This window comes from Apus apus, chromosome 13, assembly GCF_020740795.1.
Source record: "Apus apus isolate bApuApu2 chromosome 13, bApuApu2.pri.cur, whole genome shotgun sequence".
Lineage (NCBI taxonomy): Eukaryota > Metazoa > Chordata > Aves > Apodiformes > Apodidae > Apus > Apus apus.
This window is the reverse complement of record NC_067294.1, coordinates 3510344-3534341: the sequence shown is the minus strand read 5'-3', so window position 1 is coordinate 3534341 and position 23998 is coordinate 3510344. Positions and strand designations below refer to the sequence as shown.

At 46.2% G+C, this 23998-nt stretch overlaps 1 protein-coding gene across 1 annotated transcript; it reads right to left on the bottom strand.

The window, feature by feature from the left end:
• Positions 1-1413: 1413 nt before the first annotated feature.
• Positions 1414-23334, bottom strand: TGFBI (transforming growth factor beta induced). Its single transcript, XM_051631480.1, has 17 exons — positions 23200-23334; positions 18676-18774; positions 12170-12234; positions 11134-11291; positions 10749-10913; positions 9786-9932; positions 8964-9105; positions 8169-8381; positions 7891-8028; positions 7517-7662; positions 7219-7355; positions 6566-6696; positions 4554-4678; positions 3504-3606; positions 3232-3311; positions 2801-2825; positions 1414-2633 (listed from the first exon to the last, which is right to left on the bottom strand). The coding sequence occupies exons 1-17, from the start codon at positions 23307-23309 to the stop codon at positions 2578-2580; spliced, it is 2040 nt and encodes a 679-aa protein (XP_051487440.1). The 5' UTR covers positions 23310-23334; the 3' UTR covers positions 1414-2577.
• Positions 23335-23998: the final 664 nt, after the last annotated feature.

Here is a 23998-nt window from a genome sequence, read left to right as displayed (position 1 = left end):
ACACCAAAGCCCTGTATTCCAAGTCCAGAGCCTGTGGGAAGGCAGACTGGGATGGCTTCCCAGGATGTGGGATCCTGGGGAAATTAGAGGCAATGCAACAGGAACACCAGCCCTACACCCATTGGACCAGGGGACCTGCTGCTGGTGCCCCACAGCAGCTATGGAGACAGAGCCAGAGGCAGGAGGAGCAAGGGAGGGAGCACTGCTGGAGGGCCAGGGAGGGTAAGCAGTGGAAGGGAGGAAAAAAGGGAATCAGATTGAAAGGATAATTCACCTCTACTTGCTGTAAACACTGCTGGGACTCATAAGCCTGGTATCCTCCTCAAAGCAAGACTAACTAAGTCAGGCAAAACACAGAGGAGATTGTCACTGCATCACCACCAGCCTCAACAACTGCCCATAAACCAGCCCATGGAAAGCCAGGGCTGTATTCTCAGGAGGAGATGAAAACTCCTTATGGGACTTCTGGTAGTTAAACAGCACATCTCAGCAAAGTTTCCCCTATTAACATCTACTCAAGTAGTTTTATTTCATAAAGAAACAATTAGTCACCAAGTTAGACATCAAGAAGACACCAGCAAGAGACACTCACCTACATAAAGGTCAGATCAACTTCCAGCATCCCAAGTTGTGAAGGACTTTGTTTCACTCAGTCAGGAAGCATCAAGGAGGAAACAAAAGCAAAGCAAGGCAGGGCAAAACTACCCTTAAAATCACACATGCTACTACTGAGCAAAATGCAAAGTGGCTTTCCCCCTCTCTCAGGCTTTTGTAGGAGTTACTAATTAATTATTCTAATCACAAAAAGCTGAGCCTCCCCCAGGAGCCAGTCCCCTCACACAACTCTTCTTCCTTGGGCTACTGGAAAGTGCCTCAAAAGGTTCCCCTTCACCACTCCAGCCTTAAATAACAGGACTGTATCATGCCAGAAAAATATAAAGATGAGATGGGAGGTTGGGAAAGGGAAATAAAAGCAGAGTCTGATTATTTTTCACACATTAGAGTTATGCAGATGGCTCACAGCATCCAGGATTTCAATTTGGGTTTTTAATAGAAAAAACCCAACAACCTACCAGTGTGTTTCTCAGCCAGAACAACCTAAATTATCTGTTTGATGGGGGTTTTTTTTGCATTCTGTTCTTGACACCTTTTTCTTTTATCTCAGAATCCTGTGTTGTCCTGTGCTCCTTCAAGTGCACAACAGTGACAGCTCATGAACCAGCTCATACCTCTGAAAAATGATACCAGGCCAGGGTCAGAGAGGAGAAATGCTTTGCCATGCCACTCTGATAACTGCTAGACCTGCTAATACTGATCTGGCCAAATAAGAACCCTCTCCTTCCCAGTGCTCAAGTGGTCAAACTGTGCCATCAGGCAATTCAAACCCAATAAAAAACCAAACAAGCATTATAATGACTTCTCATATTTATATTTTTGATTTTAGTTTTATTTTTTATTAAAAAAACCAACCATTATTAAAAATGATTCATTTACTGGAAGGCTTCAGCCAGGGAGAACTCTCATTTCAAACTCATTAACAAAATGCAGCACAGTTAAAACCTATAGGCATAAACAAATCCCAATTAAAAAAAAAAAAAAAGAAAAAAAAAAGAAAAAAAAAAGAGATAACAGTTTGAATCATAGTTTATAATTATGCAGTTTTCTCAGTTTCAATAGAGAGGCTTTTGTTAAAAGCCTTCAATTCAGAATTTCATGGAAGACTTTTAAAACACAGGGGAAGAAAGAAACACACACTTGTTTAAAAAAAAACACAACAAACAAACAAAAAAACCCAACAAAGAATCCCAAAAAATCCAGGAGAAAAAAAAGAAGGGTAATGGTTAATAAATGCAACAAATGTATTTCCTCCAAAGTCCCTCCATCACTGCTTGCCCAGCCGTACAGCTGGCCCTGGGTGATGTATTTGCTCAAAAAGCTGAACATACACAATTCCTGCCAAGACATTCTGGCCAAAATTTCCCAACTCTGGCACTGGTTTGGAGGGGTTTTTCAGTGAGATCATACCTGGCTTCCCACTTCAGGAGCCTGGAGTTTGCAGTGCCAGTGGGTACCAGTGGGAGTCTGAAAGAGGGGCTTTAATTCAACCCCTTTGGGACTTCCCCAGTGAGAGAGCACCAAGGTGAGCTCTGAGCATCCCTCTGAGCTCCTGAACCAGAGTGGAATGAAGCACCTGCCTTGTACATACATATCAAGCCCAAAAGTGGGTACATTAAAATTGAGACTTAGTGACTACTTTGTGAAAACAAAATGAACAACCCCCCAAAAAAACAACACCAAAAAAAAACCCCAACAATTAACCCTCCCCCCCAAAAAAATGAAACAAACAACCCCAAAACCTGTCCTCAGTGTGGGAACTTTAAGGTCAAAACCAAGTAAAATTGTTCTTAAAATATATACATATATATATGGCTTTTCATTTTTCCTATCCATTTCATTAGGAACAAAAATAAATTTAAGGGTGATATTTGGTTTTTAAAAACAATTCTGTCCTTCTTTATAGCTGTCAGCAGAAGTGGATGGGATGAAGATCTTGCTTGTGGTTGCTCATGATGTGGCTCAGAATCCACCTGAGTTCTCCTTCATCCTCGCTAGTAACCGGGAGTAGACGGGTGCTGCAAGGAGAAGACCAAACTGGGGGGGACAGACACACAGCACCACCCTGTCCCCTCCCCTCCAAGTTATGATCCTCTTGCTTGGAGCAAGACAACAGAATAAACCTGTCTCTGAAGAACAGGGATATATGATGGAAATTAGAAACAAGGCAGAGAAGTTGTTTTACCTAGTCGAGGATTCCTTTGAGAAACCTGCATGGAAAGAAAATACAAACTTGGCATAAATAAATAAATAAATAAAATAAAGAAATAAATCTCTGCCAGCTATAGGAACAGTTTGCATGCCAATATATTTATCCTAGACTTTAAAAACCATGGATGAATGACTCCTCAGGATGATATACATGATTGGAGGTTGACATATATAGTGCCATGTCAAGGTGACACTGAGTGTGCTGCAAAACTGTGGGCTTCATGTTGCAAAACATATTAATTCTTATATAATTAAATTATGTAAGAAGAGAGGATTGGTCGTTCCATGAAACACAGACACTCACTGTCTTTGCAAGTCACAGTCTGTAAGTGACATTATCTTCCAATCGTTAGTGCCAAAATGTAATGACATTAGTTCTACAATGAGAGTTTCTGGGTCTTTTACCTTGGATAATGCAGATGCCTGTTTGAAGATTTCTAACGCGGGGTCTGCAGGCTCATCACCTCTTTCTTGTGGCCTTGAAGCTAAAGGTGGGACATAGACAACATTGAAATACTCTTCAAAGCACACGGGCTGCTTCTTTCCAGTATTCTGTGTTGAAAATCCCTCAATAATCCTCCTCAATAAACTGAAGCAATTGCCACGTGTCACTGCTCCCTCCCCAAGCAGCTCTGCTGTAATGCTGCAGCTCTGGATATTTCCAGCCATGGACCTACCTTGTGGCTGTAAGACAGAGTTCACAGCATAAATCACACCATTCGTGGCCATGATATCACTTTCAGCAACAGGCTCCTTGTTGATGTGTATTACGTTGTTTTTCTGTTCAGGAAAAAAAAAAATAATGTGAAAAGAAAGTAGAAAATAAGAAACTTGGTCATGAGCAGTTTCCGATTTCATTTAAAAAGCCCTCACTTTGCATTCATTCGTGTACTGGATGGCTGCAGGCATTTCCATTCCTCTTGCCAGTTAAGAATATAAAACCAAATTATAGCCTGAGCAGTTTGTACTGGAGTGCTGGCAGGCTTTGGAGCAAAGAATCTGTAGGTGTGCGGGCTGGGAACTTTGTCCCATGGCAGGAGAGCACGTCCACCAGCTTCCTGGTGACAGCAGACACTTCTCCTCACACTACAAGGGGTGGGCGTGGAGATGCCAGACCAGGATTGGGCATGGGAAGAGTCTGTCATTCAAGTTGGCCGACTCAACACCCTCGGAAACATCAGCCCTTCCATTTTTGTCCTGCATTTTCTTCCTCATGCACAGAGTGGGTCTTGAGTTATTTATTTTCTGAAATATATTTTTTCTTCAACAGAGGATCTTACATTTCTTAATGCAGTGCAGAATTTATGAAATGAAATTGTGAATCTAAACAAATCCTGCTGCGTTAAGGCAACCCATGCAGAGCTCATTTTCATTACATTAAAGAAGCCACGTTAGCTGAACAAGCTATTCGTTTCATTTATTTATGCTTTTTCCCACATGACTCAGGGTTAAATTTATAACAGCTCCTGGAAATCATTTACAGTTGGTCTTCAGGGGAGAAAGCTGAAGCAAACCACATTTTGAGGCTGCCAGCTTGTTGAATTGAACACATGGCAGCAGTCCTTCTGCTAAAGCCCAGAAAATGCTGTTTGGTGGGTCTGTGTGTACATTTAGAAGAGGTTGCCACACCATCTAGATGAGCACAGACATACTTTGATCCTCAACATGGACAGCTGAACACAGATCACAGCCCTGCTGACCAAGAAATCCTGTCTGAGGTGACTCACCATGCTGACTTCCAGTTTATCTCCTTGCATGGACTTCAGCCTCACAAGGGCACTGACTGCACCGCTCACCAGGATCTCATCAGCCACGTGGAACTTGAGGATGTTGGCCAGCTCTTTGGCATTGCCTGAGGAAGAAAACACATTTGCAAACCAGCAGCACTGTTTGCTTCTCAGATTTTATGTGCTGGAATGAAATGACATGGAAAATACCATAATTTCCTAAAAGTCTAAATGTAAAATTGAAAAGATCAAGCAGAAGGACATTGATTGGAGCTGGTTAGGACGTTGAGGCTGTTCCTGCCTGGGCAAGTCAGGATCCCAGTGAGTCCAGAAGGACACTCTCTCACTGTACTACCTTGGTACTTACCAAACCTACCTATGAAACCCCTCTCTCTTGTTCTTTCAGTCCCTCATTCCCTCCCTGTGCCCAGCAGGAACCTGCTTCTGCTGCTGCTTTCACTTCCCAAGGAAGTCCAGGGAGGTGAAAGGCCTGTGTGAAATACAGAAGCAGACTGAGCACTCGGGTGTTTGAAAACGTCAAGACTTTTGCCAACACCAGTGTCTTTTGGCAATCACCTTCAGAGCTGAAACTGCAGGATTTCAATGTAGGAAGAAGAAAAGTCCAGGAGAAATGTCGCTAATGGCTCACAGATTGCTCTCCTGGTTCCCCACCCCAACGAGACTCTCCTCATCTAGCTGCGCTTTGAAACAGATCTTAGGGAGAGGAGCTGCTTCCCCTTCACCATCCCTTGTCCAGAAGAGGTGGTGGCATGCACAGCACAAGCCAACAGCCCTCCTCCATCTTCTCCTTTAGAGGATGTACTGTCACTGACAAAACCCACAGGCAAGTGATGGGGAGCAGTTAGTGCAAAAGGTGGCCTCCATCTATGAAACCAGAGCAGCTCCTGCAGCACGGGGGCCCTTTCATTTCACTGCCCGTATTTGAGAACACTGTGAGCTTTTCTTCATATTTTTCCTTCCCTAGCTTTTCTAGGGTGGCCACAGTTCACACTCCACATCCTCACCACCATGATTCACTTCTTCATCAGAAGCATAAGCTAAATATTTGTGTGAAAAAAAAGAAGAACATCTGAAGTGTCTGCATCTGGGATTCTTCATTCCTGCAAAGGTTTACAAGAGCTGCAGAACAGTTCTGAAATATTTATACATTAAGCACTAGACTGGATGTGCAGTCTGATATTACCAGTTTCTCTGCCCTGCACTTAAAAGGATAACCAGCTACCATGGGCTGAAGCTTCCCAAATGATGATGTCAATGTTTGGTTGGGATTTAATGATGAGAAGACATTACGCTCAAATACCTGACATTGTTTCCAACCACAGCTGGTTCTCAACATGAACGAAATAAAAGATCATGCTGCTTATCCAGAAGAGCATTATTAAACATTCCCATGCTTTTTCCACACCCCACCGACACGCCTGTGCTTTTCAGGATATTGGTCTTGGTCTGTGCTAGACTGGAATATTTGTTGTCTTCTCAGGATCAGATTGGTCTTCCTGCTTTGTCCATGTAGGCATAGATGGAACAATAGCTCCATCCTTTTACTACTTAGATTTCATACAGTGTAGCTTGAGACTGAACGTTGACCAAGTTTTCTATTTGCAAAACTTACTTTAGTCAGCCTGATCCTATGGCCACATTCTCACTTCCTTCATCCCTGAGAAAGGCTGTGAGACCCTCATCAGTTTCTCTACAAACGCCAGCCAGAACAGCCAAATTAAAGTCATAATCAGTTTGTAGCAGACACTTACGAACATGTATTCCAAGCAGAAGGAAAGAATAAAGCCATGCCCATGCTTTGTGTGAGAGCTAGTGCCACCCTGTGCATGCTGAGCCTTCTGCTGGATAGGGCGTGTTCAAATCCCATGCTAGGGCCATCTCCAAAGCCCACGTTTCCAACTGACAGGGCTGAAGAATGAGATAGGATAGAGAAACATCGCCATTCCTCCCTGCCAGCAACACGCAGCAGCTGTTCATCTCAAAATGCTCACCCATGAGTTTGTTCAGTTCCCCTTGGGGCAGGGCTCGGAAAGCTTCGTTTGTTGGAGCAAACACTGTCAAGGTACCTGGTCTGTTCAAGTTCTCTGTTAGACCTGCAGACTGGATCGCAGCCACCAATGTACTGCAAGACAGACACACACAAACCACTTCACCATCAACTACTTTTATTAGTCTTTAAGCAATCCCATGTTGTGCTCAAAAGGGAGCTGTGAAGTTACAGTTGCAAAACCCTGCTGGGGTCCAGAGAATCAATTCAGTAAAAAGTTGATTCGGTAAGAAGTGAGCCTCTGAGGTCCAACCAGAACACCTGAGAAATGGCAAAACAACCTGGGAATGCTGAAGCCTGGGGGAACCAATGGTAGTGAGAAGATAGAGAGGTCTGGCCACAGTGGCTCTGATGGGCAGAGATGGTTTTGCAGCCAGCTTCTTACTGTACTAAGGGGAACCACACACTCTTGGCTCACAGTTCATTGAAGGGTTATTTGAAGTCTCTCTCCCTATAATTCAGGGATGAGACTGTGGTTTTAGATGCTCTTTCTATGTTAAATAAATAAATATTCATTACTATGACCCAAAATAAATAGAAACTGCTTTGGCAGCTCTTCTGCTCCTGACTAGTGCTTAGGAAGAGCAGAAAGGTCACCTGAAGCGATGGTCTGCCTTGAGAACATCCATCACTGAGCCAGATGGTGGAGTCAACATTTTGTCCACGCTAAACATGGTCCCAAATCTTCCCCTCTTGTCGTGGGCAGCAATGCAGGCATTTTCAATGCAAAGGTTCTACAAACAGAATTGCAGAAAAAACCCCACTTTGTTAGCATATGCTTCAAAAGAGAGATTTTGATGGTTTCCACAACGCTCGACGACACTTTTTACATGATGGCCATAACGTTACAGACATCAAGTGTCATTCAGTCCTACCCAGCACTGCAGGAACTCACATTGCGGTACACGAAAACCCTCAGCTCCTTGTCACCCAGAGTCTGGAGTTTCTGCCCATGGTAAAGGTATTTTGAGGAGAGCTGGTCTCTAACAATATGGTTCAGAAGCAAGTTTTTCATGTTGCTGTCAACAGTGGGGAGTCCATCTGCAGAAAAAGTATGGAAAGAAGCAGTGATTCACTTATATAAGACACTGAAAAAGTCCAAATGCAGAGTGTTACCTGCACCAGCCTTTAATTTTAAAACTAGGTGCCACTGCCTGTAGCTGAGGCATTTGAGAGGATTTGCACACTTGTGCACTGAAACTTGGCTGAAGACTGAGGGAGATCTGTGGCCCAAACTGGTGGAAGAAAGGGATTTACTCCCCGGGTTACCTTTGAACACTTCATTCACTGGGGCAAGGAGGGTCACTCGTTCACTGCCAGTGAGATGAGAACTGAGACCAGCTTGTCTAAAAAGGTCCGTAGACTTGGAAACTTCAGATTCTTGTGCCAACTCAAATAGGGTCTTAGCTGAAAAGTAACACATAATAACCTTGTATTAAAAGCTATCAACCCATCACTACAAAATATCAGGACACTCCAAATCCAGTGTTTCCTTGGCAAAACAGACAAAAGGAAGGCAACAGAAAGATGCAGAGAGGGGTCAGTACCTGAGTCTGGGATCAGCAACTCATTAACAAAATGTACGACGCCGTTGGTAGCCAGGACATCCTTGTTGGCAATGATGGGCTTCCCGTTGAGGGTCAGCTCTTCCCCACTGCAGCCCACATCCAAGGTGGTTCCTTCCAGAGTCTCCATTGTCAGGCCAGCAATGATGGCCTCAGCACACATAGCTGACTTCAGGATGTGATGGTTCAGCAGGTCTGTAAGAAAAGTGTCTCAGTGAGCTGGGAAAACCAACTAAAATTATTGCAGTTTTCGGGGTCTTGTTCCAGGTCAAGGGCCTCCTGTACAGCACCCAATGGGGCTCCACTCCAACAGATGTCCTGTCATTTTAAATTGTGCTGATTTGAATTCAGCAGCCTGTGAAATGAAGTGCCTGAAACAGAGCAAATTTTATATGCCTTTGTAAACTTTAAAAAGGTTTTGTGAAGTTATTTGACTCACTTGTCAGGAGAGGTTACATTGACTGGATACTAGTTTTCTTGCATCTTGTTGGGTTGATAGAAATCAACATCGTACACAGGAGTACTAAAGGAAAACTCAGAAAAAGGATTGCTTCAGCCCCTTCCTCCAGGTCTGGATAACAACCTCTCTGCCAGGTCTACACATTTACATCCAAAGAACTCTGGGTTGTCCAGTTAAAAAAGCTGGAGTTCTTCAAATAGCTTTAGAGCAGCTGTTGCCAGAATGCATCAAAGAGTCATTCAGATGTCCTTGAGGAGGAATTTAGAACTACAAAATATTCTTCTGTCTCTCCATGGATTCAGCAAACAAGCACTTACCCCTCAGGGCTTCTGGGTCCCCCAGGATCCTGTTCAGTGTTTCTCGTGGGATCTTCTCAAAGGCTTCGTTGGTTGGAGCCAAGAGTGTGTACTGGCCTTCGCTTTCCAGCAAGCTGTTGAGGTCAGAAGCAGCCACAGCAGCCTTCAGAGGAAGGAGGAGAGAGGGTAAAAGTCATTCAGCCAGAATACAAAGGTCAGCATCTTTGTCCAGACACACACTAAGGGCCAGATTTATTAAGGTTTTATAACTTCTGAGATCTTACAAAAAACCCTGAATAGCTTCTTTCAGCACTTTGGTCCCTTTATAAATTTGACCTGGCTCCGTGGTTCTTTTGTGTTCTAGAAATTTGAGTACAAGAGCCCCTTTTTTTGGCAGACTGAGACCTCATTTGAATACCACGATACGCCTGAGAAGACTCACAGTAGTTCCAGAGTGGGATTCAGATCAGAACCCACAGCTGGCTAACTGCAAAACCCCTGTGCTTTTAAATTTATTCCTTCACTTGGCAAATACCAAGGCAAATAAATCAGTACTCATCAAATCTGAGCACTTAACTTCTCCTGAGGCTGAGATTCCTATGGAAGAGTGAGAAGCCAGACTCAGTCCACATCTCCTTACTGACAGTGACAGCAGGGAGACAAGTATTCTCATAAAACCCTACTGATATCAAACACTTCTCTTCCTAAAGCAAAATAAACTATATTGGTTTAAGAGTCATTTTTGGGTCACTAGGCACTGACAAGCTCTTCATGGCAATTCACTGGGAGTGGGATGACAGAACATCCTTAAGGATCCCTGGAGCACAGGTGGGGTGGACTCACCCGCAGCGTTTCCAGGCTTTCCTCGGTCTCGATGATCTGCTGAATGCTGTTGGTTGTGGTGGCAATGACTTTGTCAATGACATGAACCACCCCGTTGGTGGCATGGTGGTCAGCTTTTAACAGCCTGGCACAGTTCACAGTCACAATCTGCAGAGGGAAAAGATCCACAGGGTGTTAATTGCACTAAAACAAGAAGGTAAAGCAGCCTCTGCTGTTTTTCTATTTCAAGCACAGCAAGTGCTGTAATATTGAATCAGCAGGAGCAGAAATGTGGTTTCCTAAGAAAAAAACACAAGCACACAAAGAATGAGAATGCTCCATCAAGAATGCTTGAAATGTTTCATGTGTCAAGAGCTTTGAAAAATAATCTGTGGTTTTGTCTACCCTGAATCATCAAAGACTAAAAAAATATGCAGAACCCAACACTTAGGCAAGATACACAGCAATGTGGGCAACTTCCCTGCACCAGCATCAATGAAACAATCTGTTTATAAATCACAGTCATAGAATCCCAGGATGGTTTGAGTTGGAAGGGACCTTAAATTTTATCTAGTTTCAACCCTCCTGCCATGGACAGGGACACTACCTACTAGACCAGGTTGCTCCAAGCCCCATCCAAGCTAGCCCTGAACACTTCCAGGGATGGGGCAGCCACAGCTTCTCATGGTCAGCCTGGGCCAGTGTCTCACTACCCCTGCAGTAAAAATTTGATCCTAATTTCTAATCTAAACCTCCCCTCTTTCAGCTTGAAATTGTTAGCCCTCATCTTTTCACTACAGACCCTTATGAAAAGTCCCTCTCCAGCTTCCCTGTAGGCTCCCTTCAAACTCCTAAATATGTATCATAAATCAATAACTGTCAACCTAAGCCATACAGACTCCTGGAGGCCCAAGGAGAGCATGGAAGGTGCAAGGCAGAAGTAAAGCAAGGCCACTGTGAGTAGGTTTGATACCAATGTCTTACCCCATTGGGATAATGATGAATCTGGATAGGCAGGTCCTGGTACATGGAATTAAGTGTGGTCCCGTGCTTCAGATCGTCCGTCAGGACACGTTTGTTCACCATGTGGTAGCGGAGGGCATTGAGCAGCTCAATGTTGACGTTGCTGACTAAGGAATCCAGAGTCTCCTGAAAATCATAAAGTCATTTTTCAGTGCTGAGTGAAATTCAGCTGGTTGTTGGAGAGAGCCAGGAGACCTGGCTGCTTCCAGGGTGCTTCCAAGGGGGGTGCACGTGTATGTGCATTAGGGGATGTGTTCATCCTTAAGCCATCTGCGCAAATTAAGAGCTCTGACTTTCACTAGAGAAAGCCAGAGGAAGAGAAGAAAGAAAAGGAATGATGTCTTACAGCAGACAAGGATGCCCAGGCCTCATTACTTGGGGCAAAAATTGTAAAACTTCCAGGTCCTTCAATTTCTGGCCTTAAGTTAGAGCGGTCAGAGTAGAGCTGCGTGGTGGCAGAGCCAACAACTCCCAGGGTTTCATAGATGTTGGAGAGCGGCAGCGCTGAAAGAAGAGAAGGTTATATTCCCCGTACATCATTCATCCTCCCTGCCCTGTGCTGAATTAAAGGAGAGCTGCTGCTGCTGCTGAGAATGCCTGGGGAAATGCAGCTTGTCAGGCAACTCCTATCTGTTCATTAACTAGATCATAAATAATCCCACCCTGACGGCTCCAGCCTTAATTACAGCAGCGTAATCCAGGATCTACGGCATCTCTGCGGGTTTAAATGGAGTTACTCCAGATTTAGATGGATGTGAATTCAGGGGAGCAAAGATGTTAATTGCTTGTTTGTACTCAGGGTGCTCGGAGCTGGCAGCTCACTGCTGGGCTCAGTCTCCACTGTCCTGTCTGCACCAGCCCACGTGGTTAAACCGGGCAGCATCAAGCTTTTGTGGAAGGAAGCATTCAGAAAGCAAAAGCAGAAGATGTCTTTCTTCAATAATCCCAGTTAATCCCCCGCCGACCCCCACCTGTGGCTGAACTGTACTTTCTCCTAAACACAATTTTGCTAACCTCATGCTTGCCAAAAGAAAAACTAGCAGAGATTGGCAGAGCAGTCTGCTACTCTATCATTCCTTTGTATTGCATTTCCAATACAGCTATATTACTTGTTGGAGTAAGTAGTTCCCTATGGCCCTCCCATGCTTGATTAACTTTAATTATATCCAAGGTTTTAAGTTGTCTGGAACATTTTGCATGCTCTGGAGCTGATCTGGCACTCAGCTGCTGCTCTGCTGAGTCCATTTTTCACTTGCTCATGGCAACACACCGCACAAATTGCAAAAAAACTCAAATCCACTTTGAATGATTTTCTAGTATTTCCCTTTACGAGGCAGCTGTATAATTTTAAGAAGTCTAAAAAATGTCAAACATATTTTTACCAGCTGGGCAGCCTTTTTCTCCAGGAACTTTTTCATATCCAGGACAGCACTCGTAACTGATTACTCTGCAATAAGAGATGGATACGGCAGATTAACGGGTGGCGTCTCACTGCTTTTGCCCCATTTGTTATAGTTCTGTGTCCATCCATATTTGGTGATGTTTCTAAGCAGGCCCTTCATTAGAAATCTAGACTTGAACAAAAGACAAACCACAATTTTTATCTATCTCCTTCAGGGCTGTATGTTGCCAGTTTCTCCACAGAACAAAAGCAGACACAATTTATTTTCAAAACCACACTTTCCAGGAGACTTTGTACAAAGAGTGGCTGGAAACCAAAGCCAGAGTCCCAACAGATAACCTGTGCAGGACACTGCAAGTGCTGGTTCATTTGAGCACTTTTTCCATGGGACCTTGGGATGTCCCTGGCTGACTGCTGCTGTCACATCTGATTACTGTTTGGGCAAGATGCCACAACTCCACCATGGCTGCTCCACAAAACCAGCCAAACGTTTCCCCTTCATCTCACCCCATTCTTGTCCATCACCAGAAATTACTTGCTTACTTCTGGCAAAATCCACAAGACAGACCTGCAGGGGAAGGAGCATCCCTGGTCTTGGATGCACTGGCACAAGGGCTTAGGATAAGCTGTGCAAGGACAAACATCACTGGTGGTGGCATGTGCATCTGTGGGCATGCCAGGCACCATCTTTGCTAACCCTGGGTATGTCCATGTGACAGCATTTTCTTCTGGCTGGCAGCAAATTGCACCATCCCCAGTGAAACCAAAGGGGCAGAGAACCCCACCCTGGGGACTCAGGGCCATCCTGCAGGTTTGCAGACCCTCAGTGAGCAGGAGCTGCATCCACCATCTGCAGCTCAGTAAGAAATAAAAGTAATCTGATCCTGAAAGCTGGCCACTGACAGAGGGAGGGGGAAAGAAAAAGAAAAAATAGTTCAGAAATTGCCTGTTTCTTTTTCACAGGGGGATCTTTCACCTATTGCTCTTACTCTTGGTGTGAAAGGAGTGAGGCCATCTGATTGATGAGCTAAGGCAGCCAGGGAATAGGTGTTGCTCCTGAACACAAGTGTTCCCTCTGTGCTCTCGTTGGAATCCAGACAAGTAGGATGCTGTACTGCTGAGCCTCAGCACACTCACTCAGAGAGAAAGGCTAATCCTCAAGCTTCAGGTATTTGTCATCATTTTAACACTGTTAACAAACAGTGGGAATGCCTGGGGTTTAAGAGGGAATTCTTCAGGGTAATTAAGAGGCAGTAAGTAAAACAAATACCTGCTTTTCTGTGACAGAAGCAAATAAATTCTGTGTCACAGTTTCCTAAGGGAATTACAAAGCAAACCCAGACTGATTGTCTAGACATTATATATTCCATGTGGGGAAGAGTTTGCCTAAAGCAATCCCTTCCTTTGACTACTGGAGATCTTAACACCCTGCTGCTCTGCTTGCCCCAGCCCCTCCATCTTGTGATCATTACAAACATATACTTTCTCCCCCCACCACTTCCCTCCCCTACTTCCAGTTTTTCTTTTTTTCACCCTAGAAACTAAACCCAGTCTAGACAGTTCCCTTGGTACAGACCTGTAATCAAAGATGAAGAGCTGATTAAAGAGGAATCCTTCCCAAGTTCAGCATAAATAATTCCTGAGTGCTGAAGTAGGCTTTAAAGGCTTATTTATAGATGGATGGGAGATTAACAAGCAGTGATGTAGGGGCAGGATGCTGATGCACACAGCCAGACACCTGCCAGGAGGCAGTGGGAAGGGGTGAAGGAACCATGTTGCCTTCTCTTCAGCAGGTTCCTGGCCATTTCCACTACCACCCCATGAGGGAAGCTAATGGCAAGAAGCACCAAGGCCAGTAATAGGGCCAGCTCTTTCTGTGCACAGGGTCCTTCAAGCCACCAGTCTCACCTGCTCACTGAAGGTGAATCACCAAAGTCATCTGGTATGCATTTTGCTTTCCAATGTTTGGAATTAGGCACCAGAAAACTTCTGCAAAGGGCCAAGTGAACACGGAGGTCCTCAGCCAAGTGTTTAGACCCACAAGGAGCTAGAGATGGCGATTGTAAAGAACAGCCTCAGCCATTTGGCCTCCCATGGCTAGTGGACTCTGTGGAAGCACAAGACGACCCAGTCCACCCAAAGACATGTGGGCACTACCCAAGGGTGCTGGGCACAGGGCATCCTCCCCTCTGGTCCTGCAGCCACCTGCAGCCCTCAGGGAGGAGCTGCATGGCCATGGCTGGAGGCTTCTCTGCCTTACTTGCAGGACTCTACATCTTGATGCTGCAGTACCCTACACATCCCTACAGGAGGAAGGCTTCTCCTTTGACATGCCCTTCTCCAGGTGGGCCAGAGCCACAGTCTGCTGCACAAGGAGAAGTCATTCTCTTACATGGGCAAACAGCTCACAGGAGAAGACACTGAACAGCTCCCAGACATTCACTGTGTGGTGGATTCTGCACAAAAGCCTTCAGAGCTGCCAAGTCCATCCCTGTTCCTGGTATCTGCTCAGCTGCTGCAGACCCCTGCAGAGGGACAGGCTGGTGCCAGCCATGGGGGTTAAACAAGCAGTGCCCTTCTCCAAAGAGCGTTTGTCATCCACTCTGCAACCAGCCGCTCTGACCATAATTTCCTGACTTCCTCGTTGAGTAATTTCAAGTCTAACCTATAGTTTATCAGCCTCTGGTTTTGAAACATTGTATTTCTTAAATGTCTCTCCATGTCTGACTGCAGAAGCAAACTCCTTGGCTTTTATTAGTCAATGTTTCACTGTTGTTGCATTCTTAGGATCTGAAATTAAATTTTAAGTGCATTTTTCAAGGTAATAAAAATAAGCTTAGGCATATATTAGTGAATAAAGATCCATTTGTAATAATTTCCTGTAATAAAACCCATATGTTTTGTTTCTGTAAAATAAGTGCCAGAGAGTTGTTTTTTTTCTTTCCTGAATTGAGGAAAGTACATCAGACAAGAAAAGGAAAGTTAATTTAAAAGGGAAAAAAAAAAAAAAAGAACATGTTAAGGAGCAACTGATTGCCAGTAGTTATTCCTCAAAAAAGAACCAAAGACCACATTTATATAAGTTGTCTTTTAGTTCTCAAGACAAAAATGAGTGTAGAGACGTGTTCAATTGCAACCTGAGTGCTGGAAGAATGAGTCCAGTGCATAAAGGAGGCAGAAAAATATTAAAAACACAGCACAACAGTGAGAATGGACTCTAGATAAACTATCTCTTCAGCTTTGGAATAACTAACAGTGGAAAATGACCTAATTACCTAAACAATCTTGTTTCAGCGCTCATTAAAATCAAAGCATTGTCAGACTTCTTGCCAACTGTCTTATCTCACTTCATCAGTAAGTGATGCAGTGATAAAAAACATACATAAATCCTCTATCTAATTTCTCCCTGAGTGTGTGAGCCAATACTACAGCAAAGAGAAAGAAAACAAAGAAAAAAAAGCAGATGAAGAGGTAAGAGTCCTCTTCTGATGCATAGGTTGAAATTGCCATGGTGCACGCTCAGCCCTGGTAGAGCAGTACACCCCCATGGACCAGAAGATGCTGCTCAAGAATTTAGGCTGCAAAGCCTCCCCAGAAAGTCTCTGCCACACAGCCCTAACCCATTTGTTTCTGGTCAGAGCTCTGGAGCAACTCAACAGGGTGCCCACCATACCCCAGGGTGACCGTGAGCACGCTCAGCCTGGAGCAGCCACCCAAAGTTGATGTACCTGGGGACACGACTAAAGAGCGGGGACATGGTGCTTTTCCAGTGGGCTTTCTTTGCTGCTCCAGTTGCCCTGTGTCTCCTCAAGGAGTGAATTCTCCATCCAAGAAAGAGTGAAGTTGTGCTACAGGCTTGCAGCAGCTTTTCTGCCTTCCTCACTCAGGGCTGAGTTTCTCTGCCCTAGGCTGTGTCTGCAGGAGCTCATCTTTGCTTCTCTGCAGTACCTGGTCTCTCAGTGACCTCCCTCCTTACTGCCTGTCTGAAACAGTGCTCAGAGCAAGAAAAGAAAATCAACCAAAGCAGTCAAAGCTATCTTCCTACAGCCAGGTATTTACACCTGCAACACACATCCCTCCTGAGCCTGTGGAGTGGATCCAGTTGTCAACAGCTCCAGGAGAGGACTACAGATCCCAAGCAAAGCCTGGATCCACCCAGATCTGGTGACAAACATGCAAATGCTGACTCCTCTGGGATTTAAAGGCTCTTGGTATTGTCAGAACCTCTCCTGGTCAGCTCAGTCCCAAGTACTGGGCCAGTTTAGAGGGTTCACACCATTAACTGTGCCCACATGCTCTTCTGGGTGCTGAGCACTGCACAGCATCAGGCCCCTGACACTGGTTTAAGAGTTTGACTGCTGCAGCACAGCACATCATGGCCTTTACAGCCCAAAGGACTCCTGATTGCTTCCATACACCAGGAACACCACGTCCAGTGGGAGCCATCACCAGCAAACGTTTGTAATCAGAGCTGTCTCAGGGCCTTCTGGAAAATCTGAGTCAAGGCACGTGTCTTTTGTTCTGCACGAGCACTGCTAAAAGGCAAAGTAAGGCCCAGGAGCAAAAATGACTAGGAGGAGAGAAGAAGACAATACCACCCATTGTGGAGATGATGTAAAGCAAAGAACAGTGAGCAAACTCTGTGTGTAATGGGAACATTATCTCATAGGTTAACAGGCAGGTTAATGCTCTGTGAGCTTTCCTCTCAACAATACATCATTGGGTTAGACACTTGGGTAAGAGCAGAGAAAATGAGGTTAGAAGAGATCACCCCATCTCCTGAATGACATAATGAAACACCACCAGATGCCAGTTATTCCACCTCTTTCCAGAGATAAGCGGGTGAGTTTGTCTCTGCCAAACACAGCTGCACACTTGGGTTACATGGGGTTAGTTTCTCCCTTGCTTCAGAGCTGAAGAAATCTGTGCTTTGCCTTCCAGTGAGTGTAACAGCAAAGCTACCCAAACCCACAGCTGACTCATGTTTTCTTTGGAGACCTGCTAAGCCACTCTGTTATCAAAAGAAGCAATCATGATACCACATTGCCACGCCATCACTTTGTCCATTTTATGTCAAAAAAAGCCACCATTTGGCCAAGATGAGGCCCTGAATTCTATTCACCCAAATTAAGTCTTCCCAGATTTGGTGGTTTTGTAGAATTAAGGGGGATGGTGTTGTTAGTTTGATTGTATATTATTGCCTTTTTCTTTCTACTTCTTATTTTCTTTTTCCTCCTGTAAAGACAATTGGCCATAATGAAACCATGATACCTGCTCACTCCCTGGTACATCCTGCAAGATATCCTCCTGACCTACAGAATTTTCCTCTTGTAGAGAATTTCATGGCCAGCACAATGAAAGGCCAGAAGCACAGTGATGACTCCTGTTCTGTCTTCCTCTTCACAGCACCAACACCAGACACATGAAATGAGTCCTGACAGCCAACCATCACAGCTAGACACTAGAGAAACCAAAATAAAAGCAATATGGCTTACCACAGGTCAGGACCTCGAAGTCTGTTATCAACTACAGAGACAGAAGCTGCTCATTCTGCAGTAAATAACAGCACCTTCCTGTAGATCTGCTCACACTTTGCATTGGATGGTACCAGAACCACATGAGATGATCTCCTGTTTGTTCTTCTTGACCTTGCAGATCCAAGACCAAACCCAGCCCACAGCTCTGCACCTTTGCACTGATGCTGGGTACCACGGTGGTGCAGGCTGAACTGTGGGTCAGCAAATGTGTTGGAAAGCCCAGTTTGGCCCACAGCAAGGAAAAAATTCCCTGCTCCTGATCTACAGCTTGGCAGACAGTCAAGCATGCGTATCCTTAATTATCTGCTGACTACAACTTTCAAAAGAATGTCCCGAGGCTGCTTACACAGATACTTTATGCAACAGCTACTTGAATATTAATGTTTGCAATTTTAAATGTGGCATTGGCCTGCAAGTCTAATTAACTTTCCTGGTGGAGTCATCAGAGGGTGTTGGCTAGAACTGACACCTCTTTCTCCTTATTTCTGTTTTCCCTTCCAAAACAAACACGTGCAGATGAATTTTTTGTTCTCTCCAATATCCATCAGCTCTGGTTTGCCTCTTTTTCTTTTTTTTTTTTCCTTTTATTTTTTTTTTAGGCTAGGCAGCATTGAGCCTGGCATGGAGAGAGAGACAGCTAAGTATTAGAAAACATCTGGTACACACTTCATTGCAGCTCCATAAGTATCTATAGAAATGCAATTAGAATTAAACATCAGGGTCTGTATTGACATGGTTCCTCCCATTCTTAACATCTAAGTGGTTTAGGATGATGTTTGCCAACTGAGAAAAACACAACTACTTCTTAGGGATTAAAAGGCTGAAACAATTTTTAACACTCAGACATGGGCCCTAAAGTCCCACATCTGTCACTCCACCTACTTCTGCCCAGCACCCACCTCCTCAAGAGGGTCTTCAGGGAGACCCAGTCCAACACTCAGGTACTTACGTTGACTTCCCGCAGATCTTCCTCTGGTACCACTGCTTGCAGTTGGTAAAATATTTCCTGTTGGTGCCAATCAGCTTCTGCACTGCACACACGTTGGGGCTACAGGTAGGGACAAAGCAGAATAGGGTCTGATAAGCCTCCCTCCTCTCAGTATTGAAGCCCAACGTGGAACCAGACGCCACCTGACAACACCCAAAAAGCCCCACTGGGTTCACAAGGGAGGAAACTTTGAGAGCTGCAAGTTGAGTTGCTCCATCTGAGGCTACAATGACTATCATCATGTGGCAGAAGCTGTGAAAGGGATCTTTCCTCATTGCCCAGATATCTTTTACTCCACTGAATGCAAGATCTTGACTTTTTTCCACACCCCACCTCTCACCAAAATATAAAGAAATTAAGTTAAAAATAATACTTTGGTCAGCATTTCTGTGGTGAACAGCTACTTAAAACTTGGGATCCCAGCTAAAAGCTGCTAAAGTTATGCTATAATTCCAATCCTTCCAACCCCCCCATAACCTTATTGTTTAGGACTTTTATCAGCCTATGGACTGACTTACACCAAAACCAGAAGGGGCGTTTTTGCTGTATGACAGACTCAAGCTGTTCTGGACACAGATGCTGAGCTGCTGGTGGAGACAAGAGCAGTGGCACTGCCACTCATAGTTTCAACACTCCAGGTACAACAGCACAGGTTGACAGTGGTCTTACCAGCCCATAAGACACTGAGAGCTCCTTCTCAAGCAGAAAAGCTGACACACATGTGACTAACCCCTCTGAGAACTGATTGCAGCCTCTCAGCTTTCTAAGAAGTGGTGTCACTGCAAGCAAAGATGTGGTCAAACAGGAGCTGGGAGTTTACTCACTGCTAGTTTGGCCAGCACAGCATTTCAGCCTGGCTCACCATCTCCATGGTTTGTGGCCAGCAGCCCTGGCCATGGATGTGGGCAACACAGAGTCAGCGCATGAGAGATGATTAATGGATCTGGGTTCCAAAGCCACTGACTGCATCTGGGATTGAGCCAGAGGTGTTGCAAAGGCCCAAGCAAGCTGAGGATGCTCAGCTCAACTGAGACCAGATTCCCAACACCAACACCATGCCCCAGTTGCGGCAACAGCACCAAAAGCATGCCCAGGATTGGCTGCCAGGCAGAAGGAGGATAAACAAAGAATTAAGCAAAATACACAAATTATCACTTCAGCCCACCAGAAGTTCTCTGCGTATCCAAGGCAGAGTTCACATTTGCACAAAGGAAGCTCCGGATGGGGCCTGGAGATGCTGTTGTAAAGGTCTTGTTGATGTGTTTAGGAAAACAGACAGCTGCCTGTTTCGTGCTGGGTTTGACCGAGATGCTGCCTGTTTGCCTACCAAAATGAACAAAAGCAAAGTTTGCAGCCCGACCAGCAACTCTTCCTGCAACCATGCTTGCTTTTCACCAGCATGAAACCCAAATTTAGGTCTCTCCAGAATGGGCCAGCCTGCCCGTCATTAGCATGAGTTAACGAGAGGGTCTCCTATACGTTGGCCAACTCCAGCACCAGCCTCGCCGGGAGCTTGGCTTTCCTTCAATGAGCCTTTGTTGATGGGGCTGCTGCAGGGCCCTGTGGAGGCAGGATTTGACCCTGTGTGGCCTTGGCACCTTCATCCTGCCCTGAGGGGAAAGTGAGGGCCCATGGGACCCGGGGGAATTAAGCTTAGGGTTTCCCTCCTTTCTGCCATATCCAGTAACAGGAGTTTGTTTCTGCATGAAAGCGTTTAATTCCCTTTATATATATATATGGTGAGGGACAAAGGGAAATAATCTGCTTACAAAACAGTTAGAAATCACAAAGCCAAACTTTCAGCTGGTGCAGACTGGCCCAGGCTCAGTAATTTCCACGCCAAATCATTGCTTAGAGAGACGTCTGTGCTCTCTGACTCAGCCCACCTCGGCTATCCCGGCCCCGCTGCGCCAAATATGGTTCCAATTACATCGAAATTCCAAACCTTGCCTCGATTTCAGCGTCTGGCTGACGGCAGTGGACAATCCCTCTAATATTCCTCTTGACAAGCCTGGCTACTGAAAGACTTGTTTGATCACTGTCCCTGTATCCCAGGAGCAGCCTGCCAAGAAAACCCCTGCGCCTTCAGGACAGCATGGAAGCCGGCGCTGCCCTGCTCCCTGCCTCGAAGCTCCACGGGGCTGCTGCTCCCTCCCTGGCTTGTAGGGGAGAACTTCTTCCCAGTTTTTCCTCAGTGTGGAAAAATCCCCCCCAGGGCTGTGCTATCAATGATTCCCACAAGCAGGCAGTAGTAGCGGCTCCCTGCCGTGCCTGTTCTGGTCCTTTGCCCATTCTGGCTTAAAATGAATTTGTCAACACTCTCCCCTCTCCTCATTGGAGTTCATCACCTCTGCCATGCCGTTCCCAGCCAGCCACGCTGACTCAAGGATAAAACTGCCTATTGTTCCCTTTCAGCTGAAGCTTTCCACTTGGCAAGCAGCAGCTGGGAGCTGCCGGGACAGGGGCTGCCCTTTGGGAAGGGGCAGAGAAGAGCAGGATCTACCATACAGCCCCAGAGACCTCCAAGAAGCTTGCAAGCACCACATAGTGCCCACAGAGCCAGGTAGGTTTGGGAAGGGCACTCCTAGGTTTTCACTTTAAATGTTAATATTCCTTATATACTTCTCAGCTTCTCTCTTAAACTTGAGCTGATTTGCCTTGAAAAAAAAAAAAAAAAAAAAGAAAAGAAGAAAAAAAGAAAAAGAAAGAAAGTTAATTAAGATGTACAAGTTTTGCTGCAGAGCCAAGTTCTGCCACCCAACGCACTCTCTGCTCAATAGGGACATTGATGGTGTGGGGGGATACTCTCAGCAGAAAGGGTGGCAGGCCTGGTTGCACATCCCTCCTGAGCTCCCTCCTGCAAGCAAAACAACAAGCCTCACATCCAAGAGCTCTTTGGCTGGTTTTGTGTTGCTGTATCTCTTCAGCACATCATTAATCAAGGCTCAAATGTCAGTTGATATTTAAGAATTATCTTGGTATAAATTGCTCTCTCCGTCGGAAAGGGACCAGTGAGGAAAATGTTATGGCTGGATTTATCTGAGCATAATTTCCCTTCATCTGGGAGCTGTGGCATACTAATTCCTTGCCTGTCTCAGAGATCTCAGGCCACGGCACAGACCACAATCTCTTCTTGCCCTGTGCCCCTGCGGGTTGTACAGGGGGCAACAGGCTCCTCTCTGCAGAGAGGAGGGCACTGATTTGCACCAGGACTGCACTAACTTACCGAGTCTGAGCAAACTCCTGCCTCAGGGCTATCAGCAGAATTTACTTAGTTTCAGATTAAGCAGAGATGAAGAACAAGACAGACTGTATTTGTACATAAGTCACTGTAATTCTTTCGTTATTGAAATTTTACAAATAACCATCAGCCCAGAATGTGTCTGTTGGACTCTGAATCTGACCAGACCCATAAACTAGACCCCTTTTCATAAATACTGACCTGGATCACTGCCAGACAATGAATCAAATGGCAATATTTAAGTCTTTGGGTTTTTTAAAAGCATTTCATGACCCTGCCTCCAGCAATCCATTTAAATGGGAGATGGGAGCTGCAGTTCAATGTCACCAGCATGAGAGACAAAAGCCAGCTGAAAGGTCTGTCCCCTTCCTAATTCCCAACGTTTTAAAAACAGTGAGAACAAGTCTTAACATTGGGTTAGTTTTCTACCTACCAGTAAAGACTCAAACCACTCAGTCCATAGCACATGGTCCATCTAGCAAGAGATGTCTGGGTGCATGTTTTTGGATACTCCTTATCTTGGAATGTTTATCAGTAAGTGATGACTTTTGTCAAGAAAACTTTCAAGAGTTACTGGGGTTTCCAGTCAAGAGTAAATTGGTGCCCATTCCACAAAGAAACTTCCCTGCCACTGAACCAATTTTCTTTCTTTTTCTATAAATTAATGGCAACCAGAACTCCTTTCAGAAGATGGTTACCCCTTCAAAATCTGGGGATTCCCTCTGCCCCCTTTTTTTCCTCAGTGGAGATAAGCAGATAAAGAATTATTTGAGGGGATCTAAAACGAAAACATGCAATGTTCTAGCGGGAGGTGTCCCTGCCCACGGCAGAGGGGTTAGAACTAGATGATCTTTACAGGTCCTTTCCAACCCAAGCCGTTCTCCGATCCTATTGGATGTTAAGCATCCTGAAAGAAAGGAGGAAAGTTACCCGAAGAAGAAAGAAAAAGGTTATTTGAGGATGAAAGGAAAAGTCATTATCCCAGGAAGAAAGCACCCAGCCAGAGCTTCCCCCCTGGGCAGGGCAGAGCCGCTGGACGCCCCGCACCAGCCCCGACTCTGCGGCAGCTCCGCACCCGCGCAAAGATCCGCGCGGCCGGAGCGCAACGAGCCCCCCCCCCTCCCCTCCGCGCTGCGGGGCCGCCGCTTCCCACCGGGATTCGCCCAAACGCAGGGGAAAAAAAGTTTTTTCCCTTTCCCCCCTCATTTTTTTCTGCCGAGGGGGGCGGGAGGCGCCGCGCTTACCCGTGCTGGCGGCCGCGGAGCCGGCTGTGCTGCAGGACCTGCTGGTACGGGGACTTGGCGGCGGCGGCGAGGCCCAGCGCCAGGGCCAGCAGCAGCGGCAGCGGAGACATGGCCGGGAGGAGACGGGACGGGCCGGGCCGGCCGCGAGTCCCGTTAAATGGGGCGGCGGGGGCGGGGAGCGGCCCCGCGGGGGGAGCGGAGCCACCGCCCGGCCCGGCGGGAGGGGAGGGGAGAAGAGGGGGCCGCCCCCCGGGAAGGGAATCCATCCATCCATCCGCCCACCCACCCAGACGTCTGTCCGTCCGTGCCCCGTAGCTGGAAGTGGCCCGGGGCGTCCTCCATCCTCCCTTCCAGCTGAGTTTTTTCAGCCACGATCGGTTTCTTCTCCTTCTTCGGGACTTTTTCTCCTCCCTGCCCCCCCCCACTCCTCCCCATTCTTGACTCGGAGCAGGGCAGGGGAGTGAAGCGCTCCTGGAGTCCCATCCATCTCAGCCCCTCTGCCATTCCCCACCCACCCCGGGAGCTTTCCTGGCTGCCCTCCAGCCAGCCCTGCCTTTGCACCAGAGCCTGTTTGAGTGCCACCCCAAACTGCCTCGTCTGGCACATTCTCGGTGCCGGCTGGTGTCACCCCCTGCCCCAGGGACCCTCCAGCACTGTCGGTTCCTGTTCAACCAGCCCAGATGCACCAAGGCTGCCGTGGCCTTACCCCCTTGGCTGGGTTGCTTGTGATCCGTGCAGCCCAGGCGGGAATTTTGCAGTGAGCCACACGACACCTCATTGCTCTGAAGGATCATGGACA